Raw genomic sequence first — 17,207 nt, 5'->3', positions numbered from 1 at the left:
ACAAACAGTGAAGGAGCTGTCGGAGGTGATGCTTTATGATTTATCTAACAGTATGCGCCCTGCCCGGATGAGATGAGGAAATGCTAGAGCAGTAATTAACTCATCAAAAATTAATACATCCCCTGTGGAGGATATGAGCCTTGTTGACAGCGGGAGTGCGTTCATTTACCAAGCCAGTCAAATGTACAGTATGTATAATGAGTTTTTCAGAGGCTGCAATATTATACATGGGACCAGAATAGCCTGATTATTGGTAAAGAGATGAAATTACAATATCTCAGGGACACATTTTCATTTCATGTGATGGCATGTCATAATGCATGCTTTCCAACAGTGTATGTTATCATTAATCACACTATAGATAGAAATTAGTGTCAAAGAAAGAAAGAATTACTATTTAGTTGGTGCTGTAGGTCAGCAAACTCTCATTCTAGAGGAAATATCGACCCCGTGATGTAATTTATTTTTTCTCAGATGGAGCTAGATGATCATTTCTGACACTCACCGGTAGAAGAGCTGGATTTGCCGATGTCGGCTAGCGAGCGGTGGATTGGCTTCTTGGTTTGGTGTCGATGTTTCCTCAGCAGGACAAAGCTGATCTTCTCTCTGAGGTCAGGAGATATCATGCCTTCTTCTATCTGTCTCTCAATGATGTCATCTGCAGAAGGACACATTTATATTTAACATGAGGATATTTGACACAGGGATCCACAGGGTTTTGCCAGTTTGAAGCATGCCCACATAGTAATACTGTAGTTTATTACCACATTATACATTACAGTCAGGCTAATAATATTTTAGCATATATTATCTTTTAGCCCGTACAAAAAATTAATTCTGCATCCTGATTACAGACTTTTTAGACTGAAAAATAGGGTTCATACAGTGTTATGAAAATTGACAGTTATCATACCATATATTTGTTTATCTTAGATTTATAGTTCATATAGTTACAGTTTATATCATGTTAGATGTCAGTCAGGACATAATATTTTGTAAAATTATAATCAAATGTTGGTTCAACCAAAAAACTCTTCTGTTTTTACATAATAATAATAAATATTGATTAATCTGTTGATTATTTTCTTGATCGATTAGTTGTTTGATCTATAAAAATGTCTGAAACTGGTGAAAAATGTCAATCATTGTTTCTCAAAACCCAAAGTGATGTCCTCAAATGTCTTGTTTTGCCCACAACCCAAAAATAGTCAGTTTGCTGTTCTGGAGGAGTAAAAAAAAAGGAATTAGTTTAGATTTTTTTCCCATAAAAGAAATATTCAAACCAATTAATTGATTATCAAAATATGCAATTAATTCAATAATAGATCAATAACTGATTAACCAATTAAGCGTTGCAGCTCTATGTCTCATTACACAACCCTAATGTATAAATATATGCACAGTTCTGTGGACAGCACATGGCTGGGGTTAGTGCTGCTATTCCCAAATTAATGACCTTAAATAAACATAGTATAGAGCAGTTCATATTACTGAGTATATTCCAGAAAATGATTGGCATATGCAAATGCTCCTTAACTCATATACAATATCCTGTAATAGTGACAATTTAAAACGTTTAAGTTTAAGTTGCATTAAAGCACTCGAGCTCAGTGGGAAGACTGAGTGTGCTGGTTGATTTCTGTCCTGAGGCTGGGTAATCAGATCCCCCAGGATCCATAAGAGCAACAGACAGAATGAACTCAGATTGTCTGTGTGTTATCATAATTATTAATGGAGAGCACCCCACAGCAAACAGACATTTTTGAAGAACACTTCAATTGTATCTTCAGTATTTTCACCCTGGATTCTGTTTTCTCGTGTTTTTGTGTCTCAGTGTCTAATGGGGACAACAGTTTTTTTAAATTGGTTCAATATTGAGGGAAACTGAAACTGGCTGCAATGTAATCCTTATGGACGACTGCATACCATCAAAGTACGTCCACTGAAAGTGCTTGTTTTTGCCACTGACAGGCTCAGATTGTTACTCTTCGTGTCTGACAATATCATGGAATGGATCCCTGCAGAGATAGAGCTTTTTGTTAAAGAGTGAAGTACGTTCTGACAGCCAAACTCACCAAACTCCATTTCCAGACAGTAATTTTATCATCATCATCTTCATTCCAGTTTGACAGGAACAAAATAAGACTCAAAAAAAAAAAAAAAAAAGTTTTGGTGTGAATTCTCAACAATTGCCAACCATGTTGAAATAAAACCTTAATTCACTGAGGCAGAGGAGAGGAGTGAGAGGAAGGTTTGAATCTGAGAGGCAGCAGGGTGAAATACATGTACAGCCAAAATATTTTCCAGGTTGTCTGGTTGGGTAAGCGGGTCATAAATCTACTTGCCCAAAACAATTTTTACTTGCCCCAGTACAAATTGTTGTATTTATAAGTGGTTATCAAATAACATAAATAATTCATAAATAATGAAAAATGTCTTGTTTTGTCAGTTCAGAGTCAAAGATATTTAGTTTCATATGATAACTAATGGAGAAAAGGAGGAAATCTCCATATGTGTGAGGCTGAAAATTTTTGCATCCAAAATGAGTTAAACCACAAATCATCCATCATTGATCAAAATAGTTTTTTTTTTTGTTTTTTTTTTTGTTTTTTTTTTACCACTTGCCCAATCAGACAAATGAGTTGCTAGATTTACTGGCCCAACATGGCATTTTACTTGCCCCGGGCAAGCGGGCAATCCTTGCTGAGCCCTGTGGAACAGCAGTGGCTGTTTCCAGCTGAACAAAACTTATCTTGCTCTTAAACAAAAAGGTGTATCTCAGTAGGGATCTTTCCATGATGTTGCACACACTTCAAATAACAATTTCAGCCTGTCAGTGGCTAAATCAAGCACTTTTAGTTTACTTTCATTGACAGTGTGCAGTTGTCTGCAGAGATTATGATGTCGTTTAGTTTTGCCTCTGCTGGCTGCAGCAGTCTCACTAAAAGCTGAACAAATTTCAAAAATTGTTGTTCCCATTAGTTACTTAGACTGATGCTCCAGGTTGGAAAATACCAATGTTATTCTTTAATAAGCTTTCCAACACTAAGAACAGATCAATGAGAACAACAACAAGAAATTAGACCAAATTTTACTATACTGACTAACAAGGTCCCCTTCATTTATGATCAGTTTAGAGACACCAAACATGCTGGAGATCAAAGTAAATGAAGGTCAAACTCTTGGGTACGTTAATTTGGTACAGATGTGGCACAGTGTTACGAGATGAGGGCAACAGAGTAAGTAAAATTTCTACACATGTATGTTTCATGAAAACATTCTTGACCACTGAACCAAACCTATTTCCCCATCTAAGTGGTATGGGTCTAACATTATTCTATCAGTCACTGGATCAAGAAGTGGAAAAATTGAGATATAAGCTGTTAAACAACAACATCGAGGTAATGTACATGCAAACACAAATGGCAATGTGCTATATGGAACTTCAATTTAAACTATTGGTGGTTGTTTAACTTTGCTGCAAACTGGGAAAGACAGTAACTGCTGCTATTGATTCATTTTCTATTGACTGTTTAATTGATTTATTGGACATTAATACTAATGCATCTGCAGCTTCCGTTTTGTCGTGTGTGTGGTGACTGGTACGGTGAAAGTGGTAGAATTATGAACTGGCACTGTGTCACTCTTTGTAAATGTCGACATTTAACAACACAGAGAGCTAAAAAAGATTGTTATGGTATATTGATGATGACCCATTAGCCCACACTGGCTTATTGAAAATAGCTCAGTTGGTTAGCTAGCTAGCTTACTAGCATAGGAACCATGAAATGCTCATATTCATGCTATTTAGATTCAACTATTGAAGAGTGTATGGCGAGGGTGTGCCTCAGATTGGTCCCTAGTTAGTTTACAGGGTAGAGAATACAGTAATACAGTAGAATACATTAAGTTGAGACAAGGTTACATTCAGATTAAAACATTAAAATTGTTAGCTTTGCTAAGTTAGACAAAAGACTAAAATTTCATGAGAAATAAAGAAAAGAACTGTTCAAAATAAATGTTATAACAGACCTTTTTCCCTGGCAGCCATATTGATATGACACAGGTGTTGCCAATGATGCTAATTACAGTCCTGTTCCACTGAGTGTAGCAGCCTTTACAGTGAGCCAACATACACAACAACAATAGCACCTTGGCTCTGTTTGACCTGAATGGTTAATTAGCATCATTGCTAACACCTGTGTTTACACTAGTATTTCATACCAAAATGGCTGCTGTGAAAAAGGTCTATACATTAATACACACATTATAATGTAGAAAACAGTTAGAGGATTAAAGATTATTGGTTCAGTTAAAAACAGATCACAAGATTCCAAGCGGATCGTAATGATACAACACATTAATAGTGTTATCTTAACTAAGTTAGGCTAAAATTTCATGAGAATTTAAAAAAAAAAGAATGTTAAAATCCTTTAACATGTGAAGCTCTTACAATATTTGCATTTAAAGATGATAATATTAGTTTGTTCTGTGATTTTCTGGGTTGGCTCGAGCAGAGAAAACACAGCTGCAGCAAATAAAATGAATTAATTCAGGGGTGTCATTTAGAAAGCGCTGTTAATTAGTACACCTAATGTTAGGCTAAATCAAATTTAGGAGTAATTTGAGGTGCAGCTGTGTCATGGCTCACTAAAAATGGCAAAAGTTGCAGTTTGGAGGAGCTTATTTAAACTAATTTAACTTTGGGACAAACTAGGGAGGAGTTAGCTGTGTTAGCTTTGCAGATAGTAGCTACTACTACAAGCTAACATTATGTGGGCTGTACACGAAAATATGTCAAGAAAATGAATAATGAACTTGAACTCATACAAGACCGAAATTTAGTTTTTATCCTCCTAAATAGCACAAGCTATACAATATTTCAACTCAAAGGCTCACTTACTCAATTTTTTGAATTTTCAACACCAACAAATGGTTTTCAACAGCAAACAGGATGTCAACATGTGACCTAAATGTGAAACATTAGTCACATTAGAGCTGCAACGATTAGTTGATTAATCGATCAAAACAAAATTAGTTGCCAACTATTTTCATGATGGATAAATTGGTTCAGTCCCTTTTCAAGGAAAAATATCAAACGTTTGCAGGTTTCAGCTTCTTAAATGTGAGGTTTTGCTGCTTTTCTTTGTCATTTCTGACAATAAATGAAGTCTTTGGGTTTTGCACTGTTGGTTGGACAAAAGAAGACATTTGAAAACATCACAGTCTACATATTAAACACATATACTTATATATCTGAAAATATGTGTAGCATGGTCACCATTGTTACATTTCAGATCTTTGTTTGATAGAAGATCAATTAAATTTTACTCAATCAATTGAATTCTTAATGAGTGATTAATCGATAATTGATTAATTATCATCCCTATTATTAATAATTATTTTGACTGAAATTATATAATGTTTTTCATTCTAATTTTCATGTTCACTTAAATAAATAAATAAATTGTGATGATATGATATTTATTCAGGTCAGCACCAAACAAACATGTTTTCTTTCATGTGGAGAACAAAATTTTTAGGTCAGCTTCTGTGATTAGGATATTGCATGTGGCCATAATGTGATTTTATTGCACTTGTGATTAATTGTGCAGCCCAATCAGTGTCTGAATATACTGTATAACAGAACAGCATTTTTAACAACTAAATTCTGACATGAAATGATTAGTAAATGAACTAATCTCTCACCAACTATCTGAGGCAGTGAGTAGCCCTCCAGGTCCAGCAGCACCGTTCCTGTCTGGAGACACGTCCTGAGCTCGAAAAGACTATGCAGGGACAGCGTGGACACGTGTGGTTTACTCCACCTTTCTCCTCCCTCCTCCACCTTCTCTTCAAACTTCACCCACCTGAAAGCAGCAGAAGACACAGAGAGAAGGAGCCGGTGAGGAATACACAACTGTAGGGGCTTCTTCGAGCCTGGCGGCTGAGCTCGGTGGGTGGTGCCCTCTGCTCAGGAGATTCCCGCAGTGTCAGCGGGTACCTCCCAGGTATGACAGTGTATGAATGTGAAGCAGGCAGGCTGAAAGAAGCACAGACCTCACTTCACTCGCTCAGGAGGAGCAGCGTACTGCTCAGGAATGCGGCTGGTGTTGCTATGTCAAAGAATCGCTTTTATGACTTTTTCAGCACCAAAAACTCTTACATCTCTGTCTTGAACTCAGTTTGGCCTCCACAGTCTGGCAGTGACAACTATTTTCACACTCATTTTCACTTTTCACTCAGCCATTGTTAATGTCACAGCTGTGTTTTTGAGTCACAATTTATTTGATCAAAAGTTTTGAGTGTTGAGTCACATCATAATCTGAACATAGTTTGCTGGACAGTGTGATATGTATTTTGTGCAGACTGAATCTTGTTCGGTTCATGTGTTTGCATACTATGTCTGATTTATGTGTGCATGTGTTTGTGAGTGTAGTCCTCCACCTGGCAGACTCCTTCCACTCCAGCTCGTCCCCTTCTCTCTGCAGAGTGTCCATCTCTGTGAAGAGCGTGGGCGTAGGCATGTCATCATCTTCGCTCAGGATGTAACGTAGCCGCTCCGCCGCCGGAGACACTTGACGGAATGAAAGAAATGTTTGAACATTTTTACAATTTGTAACATCATTTTTTTTTAAAAAACAGGCTTTAATGGCTTGAGGATCATAAAACTTTCCTAAAAAATAATGGCATGCATGTGACCGGATGTTCAGAGCTGTTGCTGTGTAAGCCTGCAGGTTCTCAAACAGGATGTCCCTTTTCATTTGCTGAAAGATCAAGTCGAACTGACCTGTCACTTAGTGTTCTCCAATACGAATCAAAGTGTAGCTATAAATCATTTCACTTACACCCAGTTTACAGCCAGCTGTAGGGTGTTGCGTCTTTGCTCCACTGCACCAGCAGTAATGATCGCAGTGCTGAAGCCTACATCCTGATCACACGTTTCCACCTGATTATAGGTATTCAATCATGAGCCTACTGCGCTTAAAATCCATGTCATTGTTTTGTGGAGGTTGTATTTGACCACACGTTCATGAACGGCGCTGCAGGGTAATGAGCTGTCAGCTGGACATACAGTGCTTCTAACCTATAGACTGAGCTGTATGGTAATTACTGTACACGGGGGTGAGTCAATTATATTGAAGCGCTTTATTGACAGCAACTAACAGTGATTTCCACTTATGTGTTGCCTTTACTGAATGGCAAGTGATGGTGAAAAAGTCATGCAAAACTGGAAGGAAAAATGTATAATAAAAATTATCATTTACACCTTTCAAATACCATGTTTTCATGCGGACTTTGACATTTAGTCTACCAACTTTTCCAAACCCAATGAAGACTGAAGAGCTACTTTTGCTGCTAAAGAGAGAAGAGTCCACTTGGTTTGTTGTAACGCTCAGAATGCGGATCATCAGAGTCTATTTTCCTTGCTATGTGCTCTCTAAGTTGTTTACTTGGCCTCACACTGCTCCATTTTCTCCCATTGTTGTGCTGTACATCTTTGTTGTCCCTGCTATACTGGTAATGGCATTATTATGCATTATTGATATTCATGTTCTGAGGTCCACACACTGCAAAAGACTGTAAGTGTGAGTGCGCACACAGTCCACACAATGTAAACACCTCTGCAGCCTTGCCGCTGATTGCACCATATCGATTTAGCAAGGTGGACAACTTTCCCAGCCAAAGTCTCTGAAAGCCAAAGCGGCAGCGTTCTGCCAGGCTACTCATTACCCCAACCTGAAACAGAAGCCACACTCTGCACTCCTGCTGTTCACTGTTAAAACTGCTGCAAGGAAGCAAAATCAAATCAAAAGCACGAGGTAGGAGAGCGCAACAAATTGTAATATGTGACACAGTCTGGTTCATGTCTGTGCCAGTCTTTTCAGCTTTTTTTTTTAAATAGTAAAAGTAAAAGTCACCCTGACAGCTGTGTGCAGAAGACCTGTTATGTACACTAGACTTCGCTTGAGCTGCTTCTAAAAGAGTACAGATGTACGTCCCTGTATTCACAGCACAGCAATCACAACAAGAGGCAGATGTTGTATGGGAGGCTATTCATAGTTTTATCATTTCCATTATTTTTGATTCTCCAACCCTGATTAGATCTTATCATTTGCCGCTGTTTCTTTTAGTTTGCATTCACACATTTCTGCGTTATATATTGCATAGCTGAAGTACAAGCAAGCAACACGTCATTTGATGGGGTGTGCATAAGACTCACATTACACTGTCATAGCCATTTCATGAAGAACAAGTACTTAAGAATGTTTATGACTGTTGCCAGTAAGTGTCATTTGATCAGTTACGCGATTTTAAAATATTAAAATGATGCATTAAAAATGACATTACTGACCAAATGAAACAATCATTAAGACTCCTTGACAGGTGTCATGACATGGTTTTATGATGGTGCCATGTCAGTCTTATGCACCAATCCATTCAATTAAATTGCCCTCAGCACAAAATTTATTAAGGACCAAAGTCTGGTCAGTCACCAACCTGATCTATGACCAACCACTACCACAGTCCTCAAGGGACACTTCATGAATTTACCATTGCACCACCATAAAACTGGGAGACTTACAAGAGGTAGATTTGAAAAAAAAAAAAGATTAAAATCAAAAGATCAGAGGCTGTGAAAGACTCGCTTGTGTTCCTAATGCAGATCAAACCCCCAAGACACAGTGTATTTCATTAGACTGTCACTTCCTTCCAAACGTTTTCATACTCCACATGCCACAAGATGTAGCTGTAACTCAAGCTGAGATGACCCTGCTGACATCACAGTGATATCATCAGGGTTATTTTCTCAGGTTTGATAAATCTCTTCCACAACCATAGACAGAGGACATTTTGGCCCGACTTCACACATAAGCAAATTATGGGTAGCGGCTACAAATTTTCATCCTTTCTTCACATTGAGCTCAAGTTTGGTGAACTGAGAGGGTGAACCAACAGCATAGTCATTTGCCTCGACAGACTATGGTCACTCCTCTGCATATGTGTAAGTGTTACTGGGCATTTACACAACTGTTTTGCGTCTGAGTATTGTGGACAGGAAACAAAACCAGATTGAAGAAGCCTTGCACAGTGGTTGAACCCATCACTGTTTTGCACATCACAAGTAAGTCTCAAGCCTTTTCACTCAAGTCCAAAGTCAAGACAGGCAAGTCCCAAGAAATAAACTTTGAGTTTTCAAGTCCTAAACAAGTCATAATGTAAAAGGGAGTTCCCGCCCTCATTGATTTACAAAGTCACTTTGCTGTTAAACTAAAGTTAGCTAGGTATTTGCTCTCTAAACATGTTCATATTAGCTTCAACTTACTGTTCTTTGTGCAGTTTCAATTGTTGAAGTTAACGTGTAATGTTAGTTTGTCATGGTTCTGTCCTTCAATTTGATTGGATGCTGTTGGATTGGTTCAAAGTAGGTCTAAGGAATAAGGTGTTGACTGGGGATAAATAACTTTAACGTTAGTTGACACAAGGAATTGAGAACAATGAATTGATTTGTGGCACACTTTTAAATTTTAACTAAAATATGTCTTAATTTTTCAGCTTAGGGGAAGGTATCAAGTATTAACAAGTCACGTCAAGTCAAAAGGTCCAAGTGAAGTCACAGGTTGTTGATATCAAAGTCCAAGCTGAGTTGTAAGTCTTCTGATTTTGTCAAGTTTGAAGTCATCAAATCTGTGACTTGAGTCTAATTCAAATCTAAGTCATGTGACATCTCTGGCCTTGTGAACTGAGATCCAAACTGTTTAGCCTGGCAAAAGAACCCTGACTGAAGCACAGTGATTGACTGACAGAACAGCCAATCAAAATGTTGGTGCAGTAATAATCCAGTGCATCAGAAGAAGGAAGAGAGCAACAGGTGAAAACTGACCAGGCCTCAGTACTGCTATTTGGCCACTGACTTACTTGTGCGGTTGATGTCTTGGAGACTCTGTTCGTTTGAATCCAAAAGTCCTTCCTCTATATCTATGTCTCCATAGCGATCATGGTCATGGTCGTGGTTGTGGTCATGGTGTCTGTGGTGGCTATAGCGTCTGTCCCTGTCCATGTCAGAGGCCTCACGACTGGAGCGCCTTCGCCTGCGTTTGCGTCGATATCCTCGAGGCACTGGGACGCCAATGTAGATGGACTGATGGTCTGGGAACAAAGATGGATGGTTACATGAATATACATTACACTGTATAAATGGCTGCACTCATTTAAATGCAAAACTAACTGCTGACGTTGCTGTAAAAAGCCGTGGCAATTTACTTTAAGAGCGTGCTTTAATAAGACCACATTTAGATGGTTCTGATTATGATCATGAAGGAGTCGTTATGAATGTGTAGACTGTTCAGTGTCATTTTGTCAATTATGTAATTTAATGCAAAGTTGACATTGTTTGAGATGTTTTTGTCATGAATATTTGACATTAACAAATACAAAGACATCTCTGAGGTCAAGGGAATTATTCATGACACCATCATCAAACCATTTCACAGTGTTATAAAGCTTAATGACATCTTTTTGAGTCCAAAATGTTATGGACCTTACTGTTTTTGAGGTCAAAGAAAATATTCAGACATAATTATAATGATCTCATGACAGAATGTCAAAACCATCACATACGACAGTTTAATGTAATGTAATAAAACACATAAAGCTAAATACTTTCTTTAAGTATGATAATGTCAAGATGTCAAGGCATTTTGGTCTTGATTAATGTCAAGTTGTCATAACAAAAACATAACTCTTGATTAATGTCAAGTGGTCATAACAAAAACATAACTCTTGATTAATGTCAAGTTGTTATCACAAAGACAACTCAAACAATGCCAGCTTTACATTAAAAACAGCATAACTGACCAAATGAAACTTAATGACAACAGCCATAAATATTCACAAAGACAGGTGTCATGTCATGCTTATGACGGTGTTATGTCAGTCTTATGCGCACCCTAAGAATAAAGTGTTTCTACAAAACTAAGATTTGAAGTTGCTGGAAAACACCGTAGCAATTTACTCAGAGAACAAGCTTTAATAAGACCACTTTTTTTTTTTTTCTCAAAGTAAGTGACTTCAATGAATGTTGCATGAAAAGACCCAAAATAGTTGACTGACAGCCAGTAACACTGACAGATTGTCTAATGAGATCTTTCATTAATCCCCTCATACTCAGAGGAGTGTTTTCATGAATGTTAAACCACTTTAACAAACTCTGAATAAATTATGTTCCACATCATGTCTGCTTATTAACAACAGCAGCCTTCTCTGGCACAGTCTTAAAAGCAAATCAAGTCTATTCAGAATCACTCAGTCCTGCAGCTTGCTTGTGATTTGGCGTATGGCTTGTATAATCCCTGTTTTGCAACAAAAACCTGGATGATGTGAGTTTGATCATCTGCTGGCAATTAAGTTGTCACTTCAAAACTAATTGCACACAAAACCCCAAGTGGAATAAGTAAACAACAGGGAGACGCAAACCAATATCGGGTGTTTGGAAAAAGAACAGAACCTGCGAACCTGCTGCTCAGCGTGAAGACGGAACACACACCAGCTCACACACATGCTCATGCAACTCCCTGACCCCACAAATACACACTCATAAATGCACACAAAAAACAATCTTCACTCCTCATTTACAGCCCATTAACAGCATTCACCCACACAAACTCTCAGAACAAATTAGGAAGAAAAAGAGACAAATTAGAAACTATAAGTTAGTGCGATGAATCAGCCGTCTCACGATAATATTAAGAGACAAAGTGGGTGTAATGACTTAATTTCCTGTTTCTATTATCAGAGGGCCAGTCCATGATAGATTTAGCATTGATATGAACCACACACACGTGGTATGTGCACACACACTCACCCTCCTCCTCCTCATAGCGAAGCTGAGAGACGCCCATCCCTCTGTCTCCATGCTCCATCCTGGTATAGAGGAAAACAGACAGTTATTGGCCATTATTTAATTTCAGGTATTGGTAACATTATACTGTGTGTGTTACGGTATAATCTTGTCATTATTTATATACATTGTTATGTTTATACTGTATACTGTATAATGCACAATATAAATGTCTTTCTGACCATGTACTAACTGGATGTTAAGTCATATTTATATAACTGGTCATTTTTTGTCAGCCTGGGTGCTTAATGTATCAGAGACTCCTGGTATGGAATATGGTGTTCCTCCAGGATGCATTTCCGGCCAGGTTTTGTTTTCATTATATACACTCCCACTTGTAACATTTTTAACAATCACTATGTCAACTACTACTTTTATGCTGATGATACACAATTGACTCCTCCTAAGTCCCGCCCCTTTTTGATCTGTGCTCCAATAACAGGTCTAGCAAGCTAGCTAAAGCTAGTTACATCTTATAACTAACAGTAGCAAATATCTGGATAACTAGCTAACAAATCTACAGCAATCATTAGCTAGCTAGTTACATCTGATAACTAATGTTAGCAAGATGCTGGCTAACATTCTAGCTCATCTACACTGATCCCCAATCACTAGCTAGCTAGTTACATCTGGTAGCTAATATTGGCAAAACACTAGCTAACAAGTTAACTACCATTTTTAGCTAACATTATCTAACATAAAATGTGGCTGTAGGTTATATGTTGCTTTTCCGGGTCCCAGAGCAACATCATTTAACCATCTTGAAAATGTTTTTTCTTTTAAACATAGACAGGCTTAGCATGTAGCATATCTCAGTACAGGAGGCAAAATTGTTTTTGTTGTTGTCTGTTATTGGAGCACAGAGCAAAAAGGGGCGGAACTTAAGAAGGGTCGATTGTACATTTCTGTTTTGTCAAATGACCCAAATGCACTGCATGTTCTTATTGCCAGTGTCACTGGTATTAATATGTGGATGGTAAAAAACCCGAAAAACTGAGATGAAAAATGAGATTCTTTTAAAAGGATCCAAACCAGTAAGAGACAAAATGCACTCAATAACATGGCCTTACTGGGGGGTGATTTTAAACTAGGTTTAAATTATATTCTTTATTTTAGCAAGGTCATTAGCATCTTCGTTTCATCTTAGGAGAGTCAGACTTTTTTTTTTAAGATGCAGGAGAGATGCAGAAATACGCACTCACACTTTTATTACTAGCTGATCAGTCTACTGTAATTCACTTTCTTACTGCTACAGCTACAGAAAAGTACAGCTAGTTCAGCATTCTGGGTCCAGAGTCTCAACTAAACCAAGGAAAATGGATTATCCCACTGCTTAAGACACAGCAATGGTTACTTTAATCTTTAGAGTTGATGTAACGTTATATTGACTTCCAAGTTTTTCTTTCATTTTATATTCCAGACAGACTGCTTTTATTTTAAATGTTACTTATGTGACTCATAAAAGTACCAGTGAGAGTGTCTCTTGCTTTTAAGCCCCTCAGCTGCAGAACTCGCTGTCTCTGGATATTAGAATGGTAAGCTCTCTAGGTATCTTTAAAAATTAAAGACCTATCTTTTTAATGTGGCTTTTAATTTAGAATAATGTTATAGCTGTGGTTTTTAAATTTTAATCATTGTTTTTTCATTGTTTTTATCCCTGGTGTTTATTTTATTTTGTTCTATTGATTTTATATGGTGATTTTAACATTTTATTGTTTTTTTTATTATTATTTTTATTACTTTTGGCCTGATGTGTGTATGAAAGCTACATAAATAAAGTTGAGTTAAGATGTATGTGCATCATTAATAGCTGTGTCCTTTTACATGCCAGTGTAGAGTACATATATATTAGCCATTTCTTTTCACATGTGTGCATGTGTGTTTCAGTGATTTAGATGTAGGACTTTTGTGTGTCGTTGCTCTATTTATGAGATACGAGCCTCCAGCGGCAGCAGCAGCTCTTGTTCACTGACCTGCATGTTGGGTTACAGTGCAAATCAATGGGGAAATAATTAAAAGAGAGGCCAAGTCGATGGAAACGTGCTTAATTAAAACAAATGTGAAGATAACTTATCACACGTGGTGCCACCAATTCACACACTGAACGTCACCCGCAATGTATAAGACCACCCTGGTTTTGCTGGAGGGTAGTTAGAGACAGCACATACATTCACCATATTACTAACAGTACTGTAATTGAAGGATTGATGCAATTTGGAATTTAAATTTGCATCTATGGGAAGTGGAACTTGCTCAAGTTATTATAAGATATGCAATGAAGTGAACCAGGCCTCTGACACAATGGGGACATTGGCAATTTTTCAGTGAATTAAGTCAATGCAGCATGAAAACTGTTATTTCCATTCTTCAAAGATACAAGCGTGTCTACATGCAGAAAATTATGGTTCAGAAGACTGGCTGAAAATGTTGTGAGACTCCTATACATATGGATAATACTGTCCAGTTTCATAAAGAAACATGTCTGTGAGGTTGGCCTGAGGTCAGCAGTGGTAAGCAAAAATATATTAAGGATGTAATAACCGATTTTTGACTTCAAAACAAGCCAACAGACCCACAGCCCTGTCATATTATTATCTTATAAAGCTGTTGTGGCTGCAGACACTGAGAAACATGAGCATTCATTTTTGTATTTTGTGTTTCAATTTAAAGCTAAGCACATTATTCAGTCTCTTCTTAGCATTGTTACTTTTAGTTTCCGTGCTAACTTTAACTTTCTGCACCAGCTATCTGCTAACTCTGTCTGTCTCCTGCTGGATGCAGAGCAACAGTGGGGTCTATCTTCTAATTTTTTTTTTTACTAAATCTAATAAATCTATTGTGCATGTTTGCTGACTAAAAAGGCTCTGTGACACTAAATGGCTGGTTTAAAAAAGTCTATGGTAAGAGTGCACCAAATTTGCATCCTTAAAAACCCCAAACTCATGCAAAATGGCTTCAAAGAGACACAAAACAACAAAAGAATAGAAAAACAATCACTAATATGCTGAAAGAGAGAACTACAAAGATGCAAAATAATCAAAGAAACCCTGCAAAATGACTACAAAGAGTCACAAATGACCACAAAAAAGAGCAGTGCAACATTTGGGTCTGTCTTTTATTTTTTACTAAATCTAGTAAATCTATTGTGCATGTTGGCTGTCTAAAAAAGCTCTTCTACACTAAATGGAACGGGATCTAAAATTCAAATGTTTATCCTGCTACTTCATATGGCTGCAGTAAAAAAGGTCTATGGTAAGACTGCACAAAATACACAGCCATTAAACTGACAATATAAATGACCCCTTTTCACATTTCACATAGCTATTTGACCTTTGCATAATAAATACTGAAAAATGGAGCCACTGCCTTTAACTCTAAATATTAGTGTTATTTTCCTAACCTAACTCCAGATCTTTTCCATAGCTGAGTTTTTGTCTTGGCACAGGTGTAAATAATGTTAATGATCAGGCTCAGTGCTATTATGTGTCCCAGTATAGCAGACCAGTGAAATAACACGCACAATACCAGGACCCTGAACCTGACCCACCTAAAGAGAATCACCTGCTCTGCATATCCCTCATTCTAAAGTGTCCCTGCTTCCTTTTTAAACTGTTACATTTGTTTGCTGCAGAATGCTGTCGAATTAATGTTATAAACTACACCTGTGCTTCTCCTGCAATGGCAAATAAAAATGTCTGTTGTGAAAATGGCTCTCATAGAGCATCCATATAGCTGAGCCATCATCTGGAAAACCAACAAACAATAGTGAATAATATGAGATTATTATTTCCAAGTATACTGAGGGATGAGATATGGGCAAACCTCAAACTGCACCAATCAATCTTAAAGTCGAGATGAAATGAAAAATTGCTTTTTAACCCCTTTAGATCACATCACCAGTAATACTGCGCATTTATATATGATAAAAAGTACAAAAAAAATGTTTTGTTCTTATATTTAAATCTAATCCTAAAAAAACACGTTATGTAAAAATATGATGTGTGCTTATGCAGGCTTGACCCAACCAACTTCATCCAGTAACATCATGACATCCACCCATTAGTCAGTCTTCAACTTTTAGCAGCACAGAACTAAGATTCATTATTTAGCTATCTAGCTGCGTTATGACCCGCCCACTTTTCAATGTGCAAATCAAATTCCTCCCACTGTTATGACCCACCTGTCTGTTGTTTTTACTCAGAAAAACGTTACAATACGAAAGCTAGATACTGTCGAAATGTTATTTCATCTGGACTCTAACAACCTTTTACATTCCCCAGGTATGCGTAATGTACAGCAGGCAGCCGTTATCATCAATAAACCCTCTGTGCATTGCCACTCAGTATCACAGCAGCCAGTGAACACAATTTAGCATTTAGCAACTAAAGAGCTATTTCGACAGGAATTGGTTGAGACCAAAACAGATCTAAACAAAGACTGAATTTTGAAACTGACATGTGTCAGTTGGCCAGAAACACAACATGTTAGCAAACAATATATTTCTTGGTGCGAGCATATCAGTGTTTTGTTTAGGGCTTGTTGACCTGCTCCCGAGTGGACAAAAAACCCAAAAATCTATGAATGCAGGTTGAAATGAAAGATATGATGATAAATTCAGCAACAATAAAACCCCAGATGGATTACTGAATGGACATACCGGGCACAGGCCCAGGAGCCCCATGAGCAACCACAAACAGAAGCAAAATGACTAAAGGGAGGCACAAAGGGACTCAAATCGAGCACAAGCAGACACAAAACGACCCAAAAACCAGGCAAAATGACTACAGAGAGACACAAAATGGACAAAGAAACCCCACAAAATGACAACAAGTGACCACAAAAGAACAAAATGACGACGAGACACAAAACAACGATTACTAATAAGCTGAAAGAGATGGAGTTGTGCATCTCTTTAGGTCTGGGTGTCTTGCTACTATGTATGAGGGTTTGGGGCCCTTATTATTTTTCTGTGCCCAGCGCCCCTTGTGTCACAATCTGTCCATGAGTAACAGTGTTAAATAAGCTATGAAGATGTTTCGTTGCTTTTACACAAATCTACATCAAGCTTTACTAGAGCAATGCAAAGAGAGCTGGTCCCTTTTGGTCTGTTTCTAAACTACAGTTGAATAAGGTACAAAGGTGTCTGCCAGTACAGAATATACATCCATTTTACTTTTATACCTAAAAACACCCCTAACCCTGAAACTAAAATGTCCAATGTTACAAAAGAAATTTAATCAAACGGATTGTGCATTTGCTGTTTCATTCATTTTAAAATTTCAAGGCAATTCATTCACACTAAATT

The 17,207-nt window shown here is 37.5% G+C and overlaps 1 protein-coding gene across 1 annotated transcript in view; it reads right to left on the bottom strand.

The window, feature by feature from the left end:
- The window catches only part of slc4a5a (solute carrier family 4 member 5a), a 62,332-nt gene that overhangs the window by 40,534 nt on the left and 4,591 nt on the right, over nucleotides 1–17,207 (bottom strand). The window contains exons 2-6 of the mRNA XM_084729186.1: nucleotides 11,867–11,925; nucleotides 9,922–10,152; nucleotides 6,448–6,577; nucleotides 5,710–5,870; nucleotides 506–658 (exon numbers count right to left, since the gene is read on the bottom strand). Coding sequence (XP_084585312.1) covers nucleotides 506–658; nucleotides 5,710–5,870; nucleotides 6,448–6,577; nucleotides 9,922–10,152; nucleotides 11,867–11,924 — 733 coding nt within the window. The 5' untranslated portion in view covers nucleotide 11,925. The remainder of the gene's footprint in view (nucleotides 1–505; nucleotides 659–5,709; nucleotides 5,871–6,447; nucleotides 6,578–9,921; nucleotides 10,153–11,866; nucleotides 11,926–17,207) is intronic.

The sequence above is a fragment of the Lutjanus erythropterus genome, chromosome 10, assembly GCF_056507025.1.
Source record: "Lutjanus erythropterus isolate fLutEry1 chromosome 10, fLutEry1.hap2, whole genome shotgun sequence".
NCBI classification, from domain to species: domain Eukaryota; kingdom Metazoa; phylum Chordata; class Actinopteri; order Lutjaniformes; family Lutjanidae; genus Lutjanus; species Lutjanus erythropterus.
Note: the sequence above shows the minus strand (reverse complement) of the source record. Positions and strands in the feature narration are given on the sequence as shown.